Source organism: Aplidium turbinatum, chromosome 11, assembly GCF_918807975.1.
Source record: "Aplidium turbinatum chromosome 11, kaAplTurb1.1, whole genome shotgun sequence".
Taxonomy (NCBI): domain Eukaryota; kingdom Metazoa; phylum Chordata; class Ascidiacea; order Aplousobranchia; family Polyclinidae; genus Aplidium; species Aplidium turbinatum.
In genome coordinates this window covers 9110801-9131055 of record NC_137482.1, presented here as the reverse complement: position 1 = coordinate 9131055, position 20255 = coordinate 9110801, and the positions used below count along the sequence as shown (strand labels likewise).

The 20255-nt window shown below is 36.9% G+C and overlaps 1 protein-coding gene across 1 annotated transcript; it reads right to left on the bottom strand.

Annotated features, from left to right (window-relative positions):
* Positions 1 to 3769: 3769 nt before the first annotated feature.
* On the bottom strand, positions 3770 to 19921 carry LOC145779976 (adhesion G-protein coupled receptor G6-like). The gene is made up of 13 exons (XM_082591668.1): positions 19740 to 19921; positions 18480 to 18592; positions 16097 to 16255; positions 15467 to 15636; positions 15022 to 15171; positions 13814 to 13923; positions 13129 to 13351; positions 12330 to 12466; positions 10303 to 10432; positions 9218 to 9386; positions 8826 to 8919; positions 7486 to 7638; positions 3770 to 5455 (listed from the first exon to the last, which is right to left on the bottom strand). The coding sequence occupies exons 3-13, from the start codon at positions 16230 to 16232 to the stop codon at positions 5347 to 5349; spliced, it is 1581 nt and encodes a 526-aa protein (XP_082447794.1). The 5' UTR covers positions 16233 to 16255; positions 18480 to 18592; positions 19740 to 19921; the 3' UTR covers positions 3770 to 5346.
* Positions 19922 to 20255: the final 334 nt, after the last annotated feature.

The window sequence follows — 20255 nt, the reverse complement described above, 5'->3', positions numbered from 1 at the left end:
ATTCAAGATCACATATTCTTGGGGATCTTGAAGAACAATTGATCAAAAGTGGTGATCTTACCCATTTATGAGCACGTCTATGATTTCTTTGGATACCGACTTCTCTCCGTATCAAGGTAAAACTTTTGTATGCTGTTACGAATAATGAAAGATGAACATTTTATGTTTTTATTCTTACAGACACCATGGACAGAATTTTCTGCAATGGTTTGCTTTTGTTGCTTTAAAGTGTCTCTGACAGGAAAATAAATTTGCTAAATTTACCTAAGATACCAAAGAGATGACGCTAACAAACTTCCCTGACCAACAAATCGTAAAAAAATATCAACAGGCTACTAAGTTACACGCTTGCAAACGCTCGTTCACTTTCGGCAAATCTGGCACTCATTCAATTGCGAAAATAAAAACGGCAACCTCGCTGTGACGTCACCGTGGGTGGGAAGGATACATTCTTTCTCTGTGGTGAGTTGGTAAGGTATGGTACGACTGCTCCAAAACGCCAATGTGTGGGGCTCTATTGGTCTAAAGCATGTGCAAAATGAGAATTACCGAAATGAAAAAGTCAACTTATTATTATTATTATCAGGTTTAGATCAAATAGATTGAGTTTATTTTTATCAAACAACATCTCAATTCAATTGAAATTGCAGTTTTTCTAAACTCTTGTAGGGCTACAATTTGGATAATTTTTTATTTGTCCTAATCTGCGGCTATAGCCATTTGCAGTGTAACAGCAGTATCTCACAGACAGTACCCTTAATTTATGGTTGAGATAATGCCTGGAAATTGCTGTTTATGTGACAGAGTCAGTGACAAAGACGTGTGCTATCTTTTCATGCTTTCAAACAAAACAAGGTGCTGAAAAGAAAATAGTCAAAGTTTTCTTCAAGTGTTCGAAAGTGGGATGGACCATACAAAACTAGTCGTATATTCTTCACTTCAATGGAGATGATTTTGTTAACACCACCAACCCGATTTGGATCTTCTCAGCAATGAGTGGCATGCTGGGAACTGTAGGTCGTGCGTTTGCCACAAGTGCGAGTCTATGTCCCAGCCTAATGAATGTGTATGTTGCCAGGAAGTGCCACAGACGAAAGAACTTTTGAAGAAAGACGCATCTAGCTGTGTTACCAATTTGACCAATTTTGAGGCACACTTAGATCCTGCAGTTCTGAGGACTTTTTTAATGAGGAGCAGGAAGAACTGGAGAAAAAGCAATTAACCGAAAGGAGAAAACGGAGACCTATCAAAAGAGTAAGGATGCTACATTAGGCTAAAAATACCCTCAACGTTAAAGAATGCACACTAAACGAAGTGATTTTATTTCCTTGCAGGCAGTATCGGTAATTAATCGCTTACAGGCATGTATTGGAGTGGATACTACAAGGTGGTGCTCTCGGAAGCAACAATCGGATTGTGCTGCCGTCATGCATTGTTTGGCGAATCCGAAACAATTTTCAAGTCCAGATGGTGTAGAGCGTGTTGTTGTCAGATCTCGCATTCTTTGTGATGTTTTAGACGTTGCTAAATGTTTCTGCGGCACCTTAATTCTCGCAACACAACGGTTTTCTGGCACAGCAGCCTTGAGCTCTAATTGTAAGAATAATGGCAACGATTGATTGACAAGTCACAGCGGCTAGAAGTGCAGCAGTATTCCGAACTCTACAACAGTACCATGCGTAAGGTTTTTTTTTCACATTGATTTAATTAGGTTTATTTATAATGGCATTGCATGGAAAGACAGGAAACCAGCCAAATGGATACGACAACAAACACAAATCAGAGATATCATTCAAACAGTAAAAAGTTTAAAGTGGAATTGGGCAGGACATATCATGCGAACAACTGACAACAACTGACACAGATGGACAAGAAGAGCTACTGACTGGATACCGCTTCACAATAAACGCAAAAGAGGGAAACAGAAAACAAGATGGCGAGACGAACTCTACCAATTCGACAAACACTGGACACAAGCTTGAAAAGACAGACAAAATTATAAAGATATGGGGAAGGCCTTCATCCTGCAGTGGAACAACAATGGCTGACAATGATGATGATGATGATGATTTGTTTTATTTGTCGTATCCAGGCTTACACCCGGTGGTTGAAGATTTAGATTAAGTGGACGGGAAGGCAAGGAAGCCAATCTTCGTATCCATGATGATGATGATGATTTATAACTAATCAATTCTATTGACATAAAATGAGTCGAAAAAAGAGACAGTATCACAAAAATTATCTGAATTTTGACTTTATAGATGCCATAGTAAATAAGTAAATTACCAAGTTATACCACAATTCATCATATGTTTTCAAAATCTGAGCAACGACGCTTTGAGACCAACTCGTTCGCAGCGTCATCTTAAAAAAAAAAAAAACACCTTGACCACCAAAATAAACCTTTAGCTTTTTTCCAATGCAAGAAAGACTCAAGAGTCTTTCTAAAAGATTTTAAAAAAATGAAAATTGCAGGTAGCGAGTGCTTTCGCTAATTGTCGTCGGTAGAAGTCGTAGAAGCGTATTTCGGAATTGCTCACATGATAGCTCGAGACAAGAAACCCCACAGACAATTTACAAGAGGAATTTTTGTAGCTAACATGAAGTTCTACTGAAAGGGACGACTTTGAAGCAATGCCACCAACTGAGTTCTGGGTGAAACATGATTGTACAGACATTTACAAGAGTGTGGGTGCTGTGGCTATACGCACACTTCTTCCATTTTCATCCACTTACTTGTGCGGAAATGTTTTTTTTACTCTCATGAACATAAAGACAAAATCTGGACACAAACTTGACCGTGAAGCCGATCTGAGATGTGCATTTTCTGCTACTAATCCTCGAATTAAACATTTAGTATCCAAAAAACAGTTACATCCTTGCATCAATGCAACTTAGCCTACCCGGAAACGAATTGCTTGGTATACCTAATGTTTTTTTATTTTGAAACAAGGTGGGGCGCGAATTTTGTTAGAATTGTAAAAGGGAGGCGTGTCTCAAAACGTTTAAGAACCACTGCACTAGACGGAGGGCGGTGGCGAATTCCTCTGGAGTGAAATCTCCAGAAATTGTTTCGTCTTGTGATGTTTCCACTCGCCACAGGGCAGATATTTCCTTGGCAATACGGCGGGATGCCTTGCGGTTCTTTGTCTTGTAGACCCCGTTCTGCACTAGTTGGGGAAGCGATGGCACTTGCAGATACGGGGCACTGGCAAGGGGAGTTTGCTGAGAGCCCAGTGAGGTTGTGATGATCCTCCATGCTTTGCGGCTTGAGTGTGAGAAGTGGATGATTTGGACAGCTTCGTTCTATCACTCAAGCTTTTTTGTGTCCAGCCGCTCAAGTAGTCTGGTGGCGGCGGTGCTAGAAGTAGTACCAGGTGTGGTGTTTAGGTAGGAGCGATAGAGCCTCACACTCAGAGTCCCAGCATTTAAACTCTATTCTAGCTTATAACTACAAATGGACTACCGCTATATTAGATAAACTCAGTGCGTACACTGTCACATGGACTTTTTGGTAAGTTTTCAATAAAATATTGAATTACAAAAAATTGACAAGTGTTTGAGGAAATCGGTTAACTTTGTAGCCTATACTGTACCTTGTGCTTAATTCAATTATAGCCTATGCGATATAATTAAAAAGGAATGGCGTTTCGATTCCAATTTAATATTTTATAAAAACTTCTCGATCAGTTGTTTTAATATTTCTTCTCTAATCGATATTCTAAGCTAGAAATGATAAGCTTTCACTTCGAGGACATGTGTGTAAATCTTTGCACAATTTTTATTATATGTATAAAAACATGAAAACAGTCTGTGTTAATTGGATGATGACCATTGACCAAGCAATGCAATGATGGCACGACACCTTCGTTGATGTTAGGTCTAAGTCTCTATACTCCTGTCTTATTGGTGGTAAAAAACAAAGCCGGTCCATTCTTGGACTGGCAACAGAAGGTTTAAACGACAACGAAGAAGCAAAAATGTTAAACCACGCTGCATAAATGAAAAATTGAAATATGTATTAATTTATTTGCCAAATTACGGTAAAACCTTTCATAACTGGTAGGCACTTTAACATTACCCCCTCGTCGAAAAGCGTACTCGCGATTCAGCTGATTTCAGTCATGTGACTCGACACGTGATATTCTGATCGAAAAATTTTTATACAAAAAATTTAACTGAATGCTTCGCTACGACCAGCGTTCCTTAATGGTTAGGGAAGAGGAGTAGTAATTTCGATTTCGTGGGTTCGATTCCCACCCTCTGCTAATACTATTTTTTCTTCTGCAACTGAACTGAGTGCAAGAAGGATCTTAATGACTGCAATCAATGGAGTTTATAAGGAAAATTGTGACTAAAACACAAAGCAATTTCACATTAAAAAGCAGGCACTCTTCGACGAGTGGGTAATGTTAAAGTGTTTACCTTCATAACTATGCTGTACATTTGCCACAAGTGTTGACTATTAGCATACTAACGCACATCGGTCTATTTCACAAGGTTTTTATGGAGCAGCAGTGCCAAATCTGTGACTGCTGGTTTTTGGTTTGGCTTTGAATCTTTATCCTCGGACTGACAAAGCCTTGATAGGTTATTCCTGGTAATTTTGCATACTTGTAGAGGCTTTTGACGCAGGGTCGGTTACCGAGATTGACAGAGTGAAGTTTCCGATTGGTGAAGTGTTATTGCCTGAGAATTATTCCATCCATTATGTGCCACTGAATGGAGAGCTGTCCTTAGAATGCGTTGCTTAAACGCACACCCCGAGAGTCGAACCCGCGCCGCTTGATGTTGAAGCTTCTTCGTTCACGAAGTCACGCGCCAACCAACTGAGCTATCGGGGCGGACTATCTGAGCTATCGGTGTTGGTTTTATAGAGAACTGCTAGTTGTACGTAGGTTTTGCTTTCAAGCTCTGAATTGAATACAAACATAGAGCTATACCTTAAAATTGGAATTCACGTTAAAATTCCGCCAGGTTTGTGTCACCATTTCGATAGGCAACCTATCACAATATAAGCCCATTTCGAGCGCTCCATATTGAATGTTACGTAAAAGAAATCCGTGCAAATTTTAATAATGCTTTTCCATGACTTGACATACTAGCGAATATGGATTGCACTTAACATTGTCCATTTTGCACCAATATGCGTTGAAGCTATATGCTGAAATAAAGCAATGTACTTTCTCTTGAATATATCGAACTGAAAACTTAAAACAGCTGTGAACATTGCTGGGCACCTTACATACTGGATGGTGGCACCCAGTGAAATAGTAATTTCAAGCTACAACTTGTCTAGTTATTTCAATAATTTTGCATTTTCAAATGTTTTGCAATTTTTGTGTTTCAATTCTCCCATGATTGAACGTGATTTTTCATTGGAAACGCTTCGTGAACTGGACTCAATGATTTTCCTGCCAAGCCTTCTTCGAATGGAGTCGGTGTAATATTCTCCCTAAACATAAAAACAAAAATGACCGCTAGAATTTTTCTAAGACTTGTCTTAATATTCAAGTAATTGGTGGTACTTGTCATATTGTTTTGATTTATTCAAATGTGATTCGTTTATCTTAGAAATATTACTAGTAGAGCTTTGGTAGAGAGTTTGTCTTGTTGAACTATAGGCATGCGAAGCCAAGTAACGCAATGACATTTAATATACGTTTATTATACAAAAGTAACACGTTTATTATACAAAAGTAACATTAATATACGTTTATTATACAAAAGTAACATTCAAAGAAAACAAACAAAATTACATTGAAACAAATTTCGAAAGTTTTCGACATCACATGATATCCTCTTCAGGAATAACATACAATAATTTTATTAACATCTAAACAAAATATAATGGTTAAATATCAAATTTATCAACAGGAAAAAAAGCAAAAACTGCACAGTGCTTCGTCTGCTGTTTAACGCCGTTGCAGTTACCTTTGAGATTCTCGTGTTTGTTGTTGAGCGTTGAGCTAAACAGAACTCAGAAGCACTGTGCAGTTTTTGTTTTTGTCTTGTTGATGAATTTAATATTTAACCATTGTATTTTGTTTAGATGTAAAAGTACTGTATGTTATTCCTGAAGAGGACATCACATGATGTTGAAACGTTCGAAATTTGTTTCAATGTAGTTTTTTTTAGTTTTCTGCAAAATGTTACCACGGTATGATAAACTTAAATATGTTAAATCTGATTGCTTTACTAAGGTTCGTATGCCTATGATTCTAATATTACTGAATTCTCACAAGAGTCGACTGCTTCCATTTGAGTTTGCACAAGTGAAGGTTGCTCCTATAATGTGGCGGAGTGAAACAAACTAAAGTGACAAAGTCATTATTGAATGCGCTATTTGACGCATAAGGCACCAAATGCATAATGTAGCAGCATTTAACGAAACTGCCATGACCTGGCTTTCTAACAATGTAACACCTGTTATAAACGTTTAAAAATTTGTCTCATATGAAAGAAGAGTATGGGTACATATTTTTGTGTTTTGTTGTATGGTATAACATTTGTGACGTTTGTTCTTTGACGTTGCGCTGTGCTTGGTAATGTCAAGAGAGTTGGGTAAAATGCTTTGTATGACTAAAATGTATGTTTTATAATTGCACTGCATCCTATGCTTCTCTACATTGTTTAATGGATGACGAGGGTTGCATAGAAGCCGACACCCTTCTATTTAAACTTAACGTTTTAAAGTGATAATAAAATTAGTGATGTAGTGCTGCCAAAGCGAGAGATTCACTCTGTCACCTGTCCACTGAAAATTCGAAAAGAGCCCGGCAACACAGATGCTAGTGAAAATTTTTGGCATATTTTACACGTTAAGACTAAAGTTTCCAACAAATCTCAGGTACACATAAAGTTGCTATTGTAGCATATCCGCCCAGATAACTCAGTCGATGAAGCGCCCGACGTTATGAACTAAAAAATTTAAAATCAAGCGGCGCTGGTTCTGCGATCGGCGTGTGCGGTTGAGCAACGCATTTCAAGGACTATTTTCCATTCAGCGGCAGTTTGTGGTTGTTATCCAGCGAGCTAACTTGTATGTTGAAGCTATTTATCAATCGGCCGTGCACTACAAACTTTTTTTGCTTACAGGTATTTAAAAGAAAAATCTTTCAATTTTGTTTTTGTTTTTTATAGTTTACGGTACAGTACAACCGAATCTTGGTGTGTTGCTTTTCATTCTGCACTTTTTTGTAAAAACTCTGTTTTGCCCAAATAAAATGCGTTTCATGCAGGCCGTACCTTGTAGCTACAATTCACATACTTTAAGCCGAAAACGTTCGACTGTTAAAACTTTTTGTAAATAAGTAAAATATATTGTTATAATGCTCAATCCTGTTTTATTGTTGTGTCTTACCTGTCTTTGGTAAAAGAAAGCAAACTCTTTCCCGAAATTATATTATTCAAATGTAAACCTAAATCGTACAACTGGCATTTAAATAGTAAATATTTGTGCAACATAAATGGTAGGCTACATACCTGTCGGTTGCCTGGTGCAAACGTTGTTGATTTTTGCTGACAACTCTAATCTCACTCTTCATGTCGTCAACAGGCGGTTTTGGCAATGGCTTCCCGATCACTGTGGTGGATTGTAGCATCCCCGTTGATGTTGTGTTGCTTGAACTAGGGTCTCTGAACACGCATCACATTGGTTGGAAAGCAATGAAACTTAACGTAAGGAAAAATTGCACAAGATAATGACACTTATTGTTTTATTAAATCATATCTTTACCTTGCCCCATATTCAATTAAACGATTAACTTTTGGAATAAGATTAAAGTTCAGAGTAGCAGTAGCGTAGCGTCTAAGGGAACGGGATTGGGGGACGTGCCTCCCTATCATTTGATTGGTGAAGTACATGTTTTTATTTTTGTTTAAAAAAAAATTGCAGTTACAGCCATAGACGACATCCTCATTATATCAAAAAAAGTTTTAAGAAATTTTCAACTAAAAAGCGTAACGTCGATCAAATATCTTGAGCAATCTTGTTCCTCGGATCATGAGCATAGTAATCCTACAAACTTACATTTTGTAAGCATTTTGAGCCCATTTTGTTTCTGCCATTGAGTAAAACTGGATTAGCATAGCTTCAAGCAGTTTTTTTTTAACCGCTCCACTAAAATTTTCTGCGCAGACCTACGCTAGTGATTCAAATAAAAAATTGTTAAGGTTTATGGTGTAGGCTACATACGACTACCGGTGAGTTTAATGTTCTGTTAGCCTACATAATCTTCATGACTATGTAGCAACATAACCGTTGAGAAGACAACTTGGGCCCAGTTCCAATGAGATCTCGGGCCCTAAATCAAGATACTACGTAGAAAAAACATTCTATGTCCAATATATACGAATTGGTTTCTTCGAAGTCTCTATCAATCGAATGAGTCACGCTGCGCCATTGCAGAGTAATAGCCTACAATTTTTAAATTCATTGATAAAAAGATTTTGAATTTTTCAAGTACTGTTTATATTACTAAAACTTTAAAGCTTTAGAGAACGAACAATTTTGATGTTTTAAATGTCTCAAATAAAAAATTAAATTTTCAATACCAAGTTAAATTTTGCGATTTTTGGTCCTTGTCCTACATTCAATCCGTAGCCTCAAATGATACGTAGTAGCTTATTCTTCCAATGACTAGAAGTAGCGCACTAGGGAATATTGTTTCAGTTGGCAGAGGTTTCAGAATTGAGGAAGTTTTCTATTTTACTGTCGTCTCAAAATAACCAGAAAAACTAGTTTAATATAATCTGTTGTGTGATACCAGAAAGTTCATACAAAAAAGTATATTCTCATCTACTGTAATAAGTAAAAGACGTACTTAGGTTTTGTTATTGGCATCACTGAAGTGACCTTTTGAGTAAAAGTGCTCAGTAATCCTTGTCGTACAATGTACATCAGAAACAAGAGGCAACCTGTGAATAATAACACGATTAGATAAATGCAGCAATTTAAAACACGTTTCAGCAAAAACAAAAATTGCATTTTACTAATATTCTGGGCAGGTTGGTGCTAGAAAATAATAAAGTGCAAGTTTTAGTGAAACTTGAATATTTTTTTACACTTCACATAGTTTTGTTGACATGTCGACGAACAAGAAAACTATCACAACCATTGTGTTTGCAAAGCAGGCAAATAGCTAAAATACACGCTGCAACAAAATAAAAAGTGATGCTCGGCGTAATTTTTCTTGCTTCTTATTTAAGGTTTTACCTTGCAGTGAATTCAAGACGGTAAACACGTACGAAAATGCCAGTTGTACGTCTGGAGAGACGTCAGCAGCAAACACAGCAAAGCCGAATATCCACGTCCCTCCGACGGTGAGGAAAAGTGTCCAAGTAAATATGACGTTTCGTTTGACGTCAGACCTTTGCGTGGAGCTCTAAGCCAATTTCAACAATAAGATACTAACACTAACAACGCTGTAGCCTACAATACATTAGGCTAGACCAAAACCAAACTTCAAGCCTCATTTTCAAAATGCAAATTCAACTTTTCGTGTTCTAAAGCAGGGATCACCAAACTACAGCCCGCGGGCCAGAACCGGCCCGCGAACTGATTTCTTCCGGCCCACCACGTACTGGGGAAATTACAGCTGCACTACAACTCTGTACATGTGCTTCCCTTGGCATTAGCAACCGTCTTTGGCTTTGCCTTTTTGTGTAATAGAGACTTCTTTCTTTGTTAAAATATTTCGCTCTTGTAGTTCGTTGTTGTATGTTGAATTTGTACATTTTTCCACCAGGCAGCCTACATGTTGGTGTTCTGTTTTTATCATTAAGCCACCACAAATGGGGACAGCTTAGGCCAAATTTGGAAAAATGTAATGTTTTTTTCAAGAGCACGATGCCCTGTAGTGTATCACAGCAGAGGATAACTTTTCCAGCAACCTTTCAATTTTCATCACAACTTTGCTCTTTGCTATTCCACCGCTGACGTTGTTATTTATTGTGTTCAATTCAAGTCAATGGAGATTCTAAATAGTTGTACATCTTTTCGCAATTTGCATCCGGCCGCAGCTGTTAATCTCGCAGCAATCCGGCCCTCAAATAAAAAAGTTTGGTGACCCTGTTCTAAAGTAAAGCGAAACTGTTTGTTATTTTTTCAAAACTACCATGTTGCAAAAAATTTTGCAATGTTTACAAGACACGCGTCAGTTCATCCCAAGAAAACTAAATTAATTTAAAGACTACGGTATGTCACAGGTTTTGACTTTTACTTGTGTTTTTTTCGAATTACTTTCATTTTTCAAAAACAACCAATCTATAAAAGCAAGATGCAGACATACTGTTTCTTACTTTTGTAATGCTTGAGCGACCAAATATCACTTTATACGTTGCAAGTACAGAGACAATGAGGTTGACACCCAACAGGATGGAGCTTGGTATAACTATCAAGTACTGAATCAAATCAAGAGACACCCAGCATCTGTCAGAGCACCATTGTTAATTTAATTTCTAACATTTAAACTTAAAGTGTGGTTTTCTGTATGCTCTATGCAGTATGCAAGCTATTTTTATTTATGAAAAATGGTGCAAAAATGTTGAACAGTTAAACGAGACAGAAAACACTCTTGTGTTCTTTAGCTGAGGAAGTTTTAAAGTTTGACAGTACGAAGCTCTTGAAAAATTGTAGTAAGCAACAACAAACCTATAAGCAGAGATGGGCAAGATCACCAGTATTGGTGATCTTAAAGATCAAGATCAAGATCACCAAAAATAGGTGATCCTCAAGATCAAGATCACCAAACTATGTGATCTTGAAGATCAAGATCAAGATCGTGATCTTGAAGATCAAGATCACTTTCAAGATCACTTTTGTGCACTTGAAAAAAATGAAGTTTTTGATCAATGATGTTGCAAAAAATAATTGCTATAAGCAACCTGGGTAAAGGTATATAGTTGATATTGCTAACTTTTACTTTTAACTACTCGATCGCTGGCCTAAGAATTGCAGTACGTAGTTTGCGTAGAATCGCAACGTCACACCCAAGGCCGAGTTACACCAGTACTGAAAAAGTCGCAAAATTTGCAATTAGTTTTATACATTTTATTTATAATAAATAAATAAATATAAAGTTTGAACTGCATCATTTTTTACCAAATTTTTGTCTGGTTCATGTGGGAGTTTTTATTCGTGTTACCGTACTAAGTAGTTTTAACTTTAACTGTGTCAATGTTTATTGCACAATTTACCCATCTGACAATCTTGATAGGCTACTGTTGTCTGCTATCAAAAAAGTTTAGAGGTTTGCGGTCCGACAAACTGCTCCATACCCAGACACTAAACAAGTCTTAGTCTGGTTGATTTGCTGCAATAAACTACTTTAGGCTACATGTCCAAAGTCGGCTAGAGTCCAGATTTTTTAACACCGCCATTCTAGACTTTTGAAACAACTAAATTGGATCAAAGAAAACAAACATTTCTTTAAAATTCATACATGGAAAAAATTGTGAACAAAGTTAAATCATTTTTTATGATACGTCAACATAAAGTACACGGAAGTTGACTTCTTTATTCTGACCAACACAGAAAACTTTTTCAATTTTGAAATGGCAACACTGACCAGATTAGATGGAGACTCTTAAAGTCTAAATCGTCATTTGTTGGACACATATTAAAAGTGGCTTAATGTTAGTAGTTGCCACTAACTACTTTGTACAGCACGAGTTCTAAAAAAATGCCTCTATCTAGTAAGTAAATTTTAATTTTAAAGTGATCTTGATCTTATTGTTCTTCAAGATCAAGATCACACAAAAAAAAGTGATCTTAGATCAAGATCAAGATCACCTAAAAAAAAGTGATCTTGAAGATCAAGATCAAGATCACGCCCATCTCTGCCTATAAGTAGGCTGATGCTATATTTCGTCGAACCTTCCTAAGGTTTTACTGAGATCTAAGTGTTTGAAAACTAATACTGCAATTCATGAAGCTTGTTGCAATAATAATAATGTGTCTCATTCTCAATATAGTTCAGTATTCATTCCAGATATGCGTAGCTCTCGGGGCTATGCAAAGCAGACAGTGTACGCCCAGGCGCAAACAGGCTCTCCCGAGCATATTATTAGCCTAAATCCATTTCTTTGCTGGGTGCCAAGCAGAAATAAAGTGCAATGTTACTTTTGAATTGTCTTTGGTATGACTCGAAAAGGTATCGAACCCACGTTTACTGATTCCTAAGCAAACACTCTAACCAACATGCCAGGGATTTATGTGGCCTTGACCAATTGAACACATATTTTCGGAGACCATTTTTTGTTTAGGTTAAGTCTTGTTTTTGTAAATTACAAAATTTAAAAAACTAACGGCTATACTGTATACGTACTGCTCATCCTCTCTTGAATAGTTATCAACATCCACTCCAACTACTATGGAAACGAACACAGCTGGCATTAACCAACCAAACAGAGTAGAGGTGGTCACTACCATCCGATTGGTGACGTTAGCTCTGGTGTAAATCACCTGGAAATACCGTCAAAGGTGACAAGATTTGCTTGCTTACTGTTAGCTAAACCACAGTTACATTTGATATCACGAGAAAAAATGTAAGCGTAAGCTAAATAACCAAATAGAAATTTGAATGTGGTTTTGAGCTAAATCAAGAAAATGAAATATCTTCTGAGAGGTATCTAGCCCACTACAATGCTTGATATGAACGACTCGGTTACATGTCTTCTAATACAAACGAATTTATATTCACACGAGTCAGTTAAATCATAAGCAGCTAAAAATTGATTTCGATCTGCTAGTAGCTAGTTGCTAGATCATCATCAGTTATAGAATATTCCATATCAATAAGCTTAATTAAAGATGATTTAGCTGCTAATCTAGCTGCTGATCTAGCTGACAGATCAAAATCAAGTTTTAAGTGTTTATGATTAAACTGACTTGAGTGAAAATAAATTTTTATGTGGTTTTGAGTACATCGACAAGTTTCTCTTCAGTTGTTTTAATCCTTCCATTTACGACCTAGGTTACGGTCACAACATTGGTATGACTTATCTCAATGCTTTTCTGAGAATATGGATTCACAATTATTTGAAGGAGAATGGGAAAGTTTATCTAGTAGTTACCTCAAAAATAAGATAGCCTACACATTTACAAGTAGACTACAATAAACTTACGTGAGCAATTGCCATGTAGATGTTTAGCGCTTCAACTGTCATCCAAGCCATCACGCTGAGAAAAAAGAAATGCAACAGTACAGCGACCGCAATGCAGCCACCTTCAGAAGACACAACAAAACCTTGCTCACTAATAATGAGAAGGATGTTGAGGCAAAGTAACGCCAAGCATAAATTGGCCAGCAAGAAAGATGATCGAAACTTTGGTCCAGAGGATGATGACCTGAAAATTTTATCATTATAATATGTCATGATTGAGATATAACTCATTTAGTATGGTAAAGAATAGAAAAAAAACCTGCAGAATTTTTCAAGGGTGAAAAATGTATTGACTGTTTTGGGTGATGAACGCAACAGCCGTAAACCATGAGAGCAGAGACGTAGTCACGGAGAGGGAGCTCGGCCCCCAAAATTCTATCTTATCTCTCCCAAAAAATGTGTCTTAATGAATAATGTAATAATAAAAATGAATAATGTAAATAATAATAATGAAATAATGTCTTAATGAAAAATGTGTCTTCTGAATATTATTACAACGTTTTAATACCATTATAATTCATGTTGAATGACGTTTGCTTCAGCAACAGTTGCTTTTGCCTCTCTAATATTTTCTTTCTAGCTACGTCTTTGCATGAAAATTTAATTATTTACTCATATGAAATTATGCAATGACTATATTTCTTACCTTACAAAAATGTAGATGATCAGAGTCAACACTAAGCAAGCGATTGATATTGAAGAACCAATCAAAGTAATCCAGTTCAATGTGGAGGTATTGACAGCATCACCTGGTGACTGAGTGAAAAATATAGAGACTAACATTTACTTGGTTCGTTTACCTCACGTCACGATGTATTCCATAATTGCACCACGAAAACAGATCTTTTATGATAACGTGAAAACGTATCTTGCCATCCTAATGAATGTTGAGGAAAAATATTTCTCACTATCGACCTTGAAATAGCATTAGCCTACCGTAGCACAATTCACACATGAACTAGTCCAAGATGGATAGGGATAAAAGTCTAAAGATACAGCAGCTCCAAGTGGATTAAACTTCTAAAGAAGAAGACTGTACTGTAATACAATCGAATTGCAATGAGATACGTTTGTGTCACTCATTAATATTTGCCACAGTGTTCCGTGGCGTACGCAAGGAAGACATTGAGCAATGCTCCGATTTTCCAATGTTTTTTAAACGGTATGAGTTTCAATTTACGATTAGTTTGGTTTTTGGGTAGCAGCAGTGAAAATACTGATCACAAAATCATAACAAAAGCTAAAGTCATGACCCAATAGGCTACTATGGAGCACTATATGACAGGCCTATAAACTGGAGTGAGTGTTTTTTAATCACATTTGATGTGTAACTGGTTAAGGCCAATCATTTTACTGTTTCCAACCATGTTACGGTACATTTCTGATAGTCAAACCTACCACTTCTGCACTGAATAAATGTTGTTAGATATTGAAACAACATAAAATAGCTGATTTTGCTATAGGTTGTGTAATGCTCAAAAAGCATGCGATATTGCAATTTATCAGCCAAGTGTAAATGAAAAAACTTAAAGTTTACCAACACGAAAAGAAATGACCTGAACACAATTTAACAATATTCATAAACAGATAATTAGTGATATGCTGTATGAGCATGGAATTTCAACAACATATAATTGAATTCTATATTGCCAAATAAAAAATTGTCACAACTCGCATAATCTACCCAAGTGAAGTCACCTAGCAAGCAATAATATTCATTTCCATTCAAAGTTTGACTTGGAAGTACAATAGGCCTATCATTAAAATGAATATTAATCAACCCTTGATAACAGAAACAATGCCCATTTTTTGTATCCCTCATGTTGTTGAAAAACAAATTCAAAATCTACTTACAAATAATGTAGCAAAGTTTGTGAGATGATCAAAACTGCAACGAACGCCTGTTTTAGAAGCAGTTGTTTCTCCTCCTTCGGTCAACCACATTTGCTTTGTTTCATTCCAAAACACGCATTTTGTATCGGAAATTTCATCGTAACTGTCGTTCTGACAAAATTGCAAATAATACTAAAATTTTCTCCAAGTAGTAAAACGTCTATCGTTACATCACCAAGATAGGCGACAAGCCGACAACCATCACTTTATTGCCACAAAACGTGAAATTAAAAAGCTAGCAGTTGTAGCAAGTTTCGTTTCCCAGGTTGGTACTTGCTGGGACGACAACGTGGAGGTAGCTACTTGCTTTAGTCCCACTAAACTTATTAAGAATTAAAAAAAAAATTGATTTTTACGCATTTGAATTTAGTCTTGAAACGAATTTGAAATTCAGAGTGTACCTTACCTGAAGTAAGAAATATAGCTCGATGGGAGTTTCAAGATTATTTACATTATCATTTCCAACCACTGTTGCTGCCAGTATAACTTCGGAGTTTACAGTTTTGTTTTCAGACTGCGGGATTTCCGAATCGAAAAGAAAATCGTCAGCAAAAGCATGAAAACTGACTCGACCGTCTGTTGATCAAAGAAAAGGTGTAAGTTATCATCGGTTTAGCGATTGCCAAAGCTGGAGTGTTGCTGTGTGAGCAGTGCGGCGATACGCCACAGTGCTTGATAACCATAATGTACATATTTGCCCGTTGTTACATATGACAGATGTTGCATCAAAAACAACAGCATTTACGTGAAAATACTATCTGCTTAAAATGTTTCAGACACGTTTCTCTCCCAACACAAACTTACAGCTACTCCGCAGAGTAACAAATTGTTCGAAAATGGGCACAAGATTTGAGCAAAACTCTTCTTCCACACTATCAAAATGCAAAAAACTGTTTTTGTTTTGTACATTAGGCCTACTACATATCACAATCACTACATAATAATCACTATGCGTGAATCTTAGTTTAGACACAGAGAAAACAGTTTAGGAGCATATATATGACGCTGTACTAGAAAGCACATCATCAAAAAATACCTGGGCTTTTTTTGACAGCCTCTTCTGGTAAAAATACAAACGAAGTCAAATTTCCCGTTGCAGATATATTTGTGAACGTTTCCAACTGATCCTGACGGAAACCAAGGTCATTTGGTGTCAACAAAGCATTGAACATGTAACCTATACCCGTGGGAGATTCTGCAACATGTTAAACACAAATGTAGGCAACGTACAACTTGGTGAATTTGGAGTCTAAAAGGATAAAAGTTGTCGGATTCGATTAGAGTCTGGTTTCATGGAGTAGAAATGGAGCAAGAGTCACAAAAATTACACTGCTCGGCCACAATAGAAGGTGCCACACTAAGAGTTAGTGACCACGAAACATCATATACGCATACGGTATGGTAAAAAGTGTCCGATGTAACAAAAAACAATCGTGCATGAAAAATTTTATCACCCAACAATGACCCCGCATAACCATTTGAAGACCGATAAAATTGAATGTGAGAAATAGCTCGCGGCATCCCAGAGAATTGTAAATGGCACCCGGGTTGGGAACCACTGGGCCACGCAACAGAATACGTTGTAACAGGTGCAATATTGGGGCTACTGTGTGCCTGTGTGGTTGTTCATAGTGGCGGCTGGTAAGTCCTAGAAATGGGAGTGCTGCGGACGAGCGAAGCTTGGCTGCATGTCCGCCGAAGGCGAATACCTCAGAAAAATACCTCAGAAACATTACGTTTGATTTGGTGTATTCTGAGCATATTTTAGCTCTAAATTGTGACGAAAGTTTAAGGTAAAACTTGGCTTATATAAGAGTTTCGTAAATGTGTATTATTTTGAAGAGGACGATCAACAAACATAATGTGAAAACACGTTCTAAATGATAAAAGAGAAAACGCGTGTTTTTTTTTCTTTAATTATTCGACAAAAAATTCTCCCGTGGCCTATGTCACTTTATATTTTGGATGTAGATACGTTACTTATTGCATGACATAAGTTCAAGCAATTTTTTCAAAGGATGGGAAGTAGACCTAGGCCTAAAAGTATCAGTTTTACTAGTGCCTCCCTATTCGCGTTCTTCTGTAACTAAGACTACTGTAATACTAATCTGCGAAAATGTAAACTACTAATTGGTTGATTACGTAACACTTAACAATGCATAATTTCACAATGTAACGGTGGATTCACACTGGCGTCGCTAATGCGCCGTAAGCTTCATTTGACGCCACCACGACGCCGGACACTCATCGACTTTACACACACTGACTTTTTTCTCCGCTCGCTTTCTGCTCATGTGCTTCGTTTTGCTGTAAGTTTGTATTGGCAATTCAAGAAAACTCGCGGCTCTACGCCGTCACAATCGAGTGTCTCTTTGGTTGTAACCTTGCGCAAAATATTTCTCATACACAGAGTTTCCAAATATAATTTATACTTATAACAGTCAGCAATTCTGTTGACAGAGAACATAAAATACATTTTGGGCAGAGGAAACGATAAGATACTTGAGAAACTTTTTGTGAAAACTTTCATGGGAGTGCTGCAGCACCGCAGCACACACTAGCGAGCCGCCCCTGGTTGTTCATGCCCCTTATTTTGACTAGGAATGGACGCCAACAAAATAATCTATGTTATGTCTGATGGCGTTTATTCATGCCATCTGGTAGGACCATAGGCATGCGAAGCCGAGCAACGTTATCAAGTTTAACATATTAAAGATTGTTATATTTACAAAAAACACAAAACTACGCAACAATTAAATATCGAACGTTTTCGACATCACACGATGTCCTCTTCAGGAATAATATATAAACAATTTTTACTACATCCGAATAAAATACAATGGTTATTATAACTATAAACAGGAAAAAACAAAAATTGCACAGTACTTCTGACTAGCGCAAACTCAACGATATAGGCTTTGCGAGAATCAAAGGTAACTGCATCAAAAGGTGTTGAACAGATCACATGATGTCGTAGAAAGGCAAGGTGCAAAAAAACTAATTTTAAAATACAGAGAGCAAGAAAGATGAGCCGCAAGCATACAATTGTCTGTTCAAAGGTGGATTGTTACGTTTTGTGTACAAGGCTTCTAAGATTTTATACTCAGACCTGCCTCTGGACATGATCTCAAATTGTTTTATAGAAACGTTGTTTTTGCATACTGTACACGAGAAAATGTTATCTTTGTGAAGTGAAGACGAGACAAAAATGTGAAGACGAGATCTGCCGACCGCAAATCTTTCCTGATGGTGTGGGGCCACACCATTTTTATTTTCATAAACCTTAGGCAAAGTCTGAATTTTTTAGACTGCTCGACTTCTTCCATGCGTAACAGGTATTCATATCAACGCAGCCCTTCTTGAACATAATTTCATAATGGTTATGCTATATAATGCTTTGTTCTACCCCATGGTTCTACCTGTTAAATTGAATTGCACAACTGCGACGCCAACTGTAGTCGCAACTTCTTCAAATTCTTCTCCGTTGTCCAACTCGACATTTTTTTCAACGGCATCAAGTATTTCCAGTATACTAAACAATGAAATGGACTAATTGTGTACCTTTAGGAAAGTCATGTAAGCCTACAGTAGACCTACTGTATGTCAGATTTAGATTAGTAAAATGGAATTAGGACACTAAACTGGTATAATCGAAGCTTAAGATAAAAGAAAAGAAAAAAAAGGTTCTCGTTAAATGTTAGCATTTATGACATTACTTTCTTGTGTAGACTACGTGATCACTTGAATACTTTTCTCTTAGTCTAGCGTTTAGGTTAGAGATATCCTAACAAAACACCTATCTGATGGATCAATGAATGATATTTGCTCTATGTTCATAGGCAAAGCAAAATTTAAAATATTATTTATTGGCTTCAAATAATTAGGTCGTATAACTCCACCCAAGCTAGAGCGAATCCTTCAAAAGATTGTTGGGTGCTTTAGGCCCAACATTGCGCTCACTTCATGAATAGGCTAAGATTTAACGATTTACTTTTTTGAGTGCTGCTCCAAAAGCGTTTACATTGACACTGTTTGTTGGTTTCGTTGTTTAATTCAACAAATAGGGCACAAGTGTTTGTGTAGAACTTTGTGATTGATTAGTTTCACTGCCTTTACAAGCTTTTTCATACGTAGTTAACTATTTATCAGGACAGGGTATCACAAACTGTATGCCGTGGCACACTGGTGTGCCGCAGAAGGGTCGCAAGTTTGCCACCAAAGTCCAGTGATTTGAAAGTTGTAGCCGTAGCGCAAAGGTGAGAAATGTCAAATTAGTAATGTTTAGAAAAGAGCATTTGCTTTAATGTTTCAGGAGACTGAAATTAGCTGCGTCAATCGTTTGATCATCAAACAACTCCCACCTGATGTGAAGTCGCGAATCAAGACTATTTGTGAGCGAAAACAGGCACAGCCTTTACATTGCAGTGAAAGAAGATGACTTTACTGGTTTATGTGTACATTAAAGTAAACCTAACTTTAACTACTGTAACTTATATCGCGTATAGTTTATTCAACGTAGCAGTTTCAATGAAAAAGTTAGTCAAAAGCAATATTTCGAAAAACAATTGAAGGAGTAAGTCAAAGTGCGGCGATAGATTCCGAAATTCTTTGATGTGAGGTAGTTCAAAAAAGTTTGAAAACCACTGCGTTGGAATAGTTTAGTTTTAATTCATGTTTACTTGCTTGATTCTTGACTTGTTTGCAATTCCTCTTCAGGTACTTGAAGCAAATTTCCCACCGTTTGCACTACAGAGGAAGCAGTCTAAGAAAAAATTACGGCTCAAACAAATCAAGTTGTTTTCCAACCTTTTTTGTCAAACATAGATCTGCAACTATACAGTATTTAAAGACTTATTGCTGCTTGTGATCAAGCCCATAGATTTACACACGAGTTATCATAAGCTGCATATCATAGCCTTATATACAGAGAAAAACTGTTCACCAGGCATTTGCGTTCTTGTGGTGAGTAAGACGTATAGTCACCAGAAGAACGCAAGTCATTTTGTTTTATCACGCTGCATATCATGTTACGTTTCAGATTTTTATCTAATATAATCTATTTTTTAGGTAGGCTTTTAATCATTCATTAATTTCAATACGGTTCTTGCTGTTATGTGGCTCAATTTGCCTAATTCAAAAACACTGATCATGATTTTGCAAAAATTGCATTTTCTCTTCTTCCTATATCTGATAGT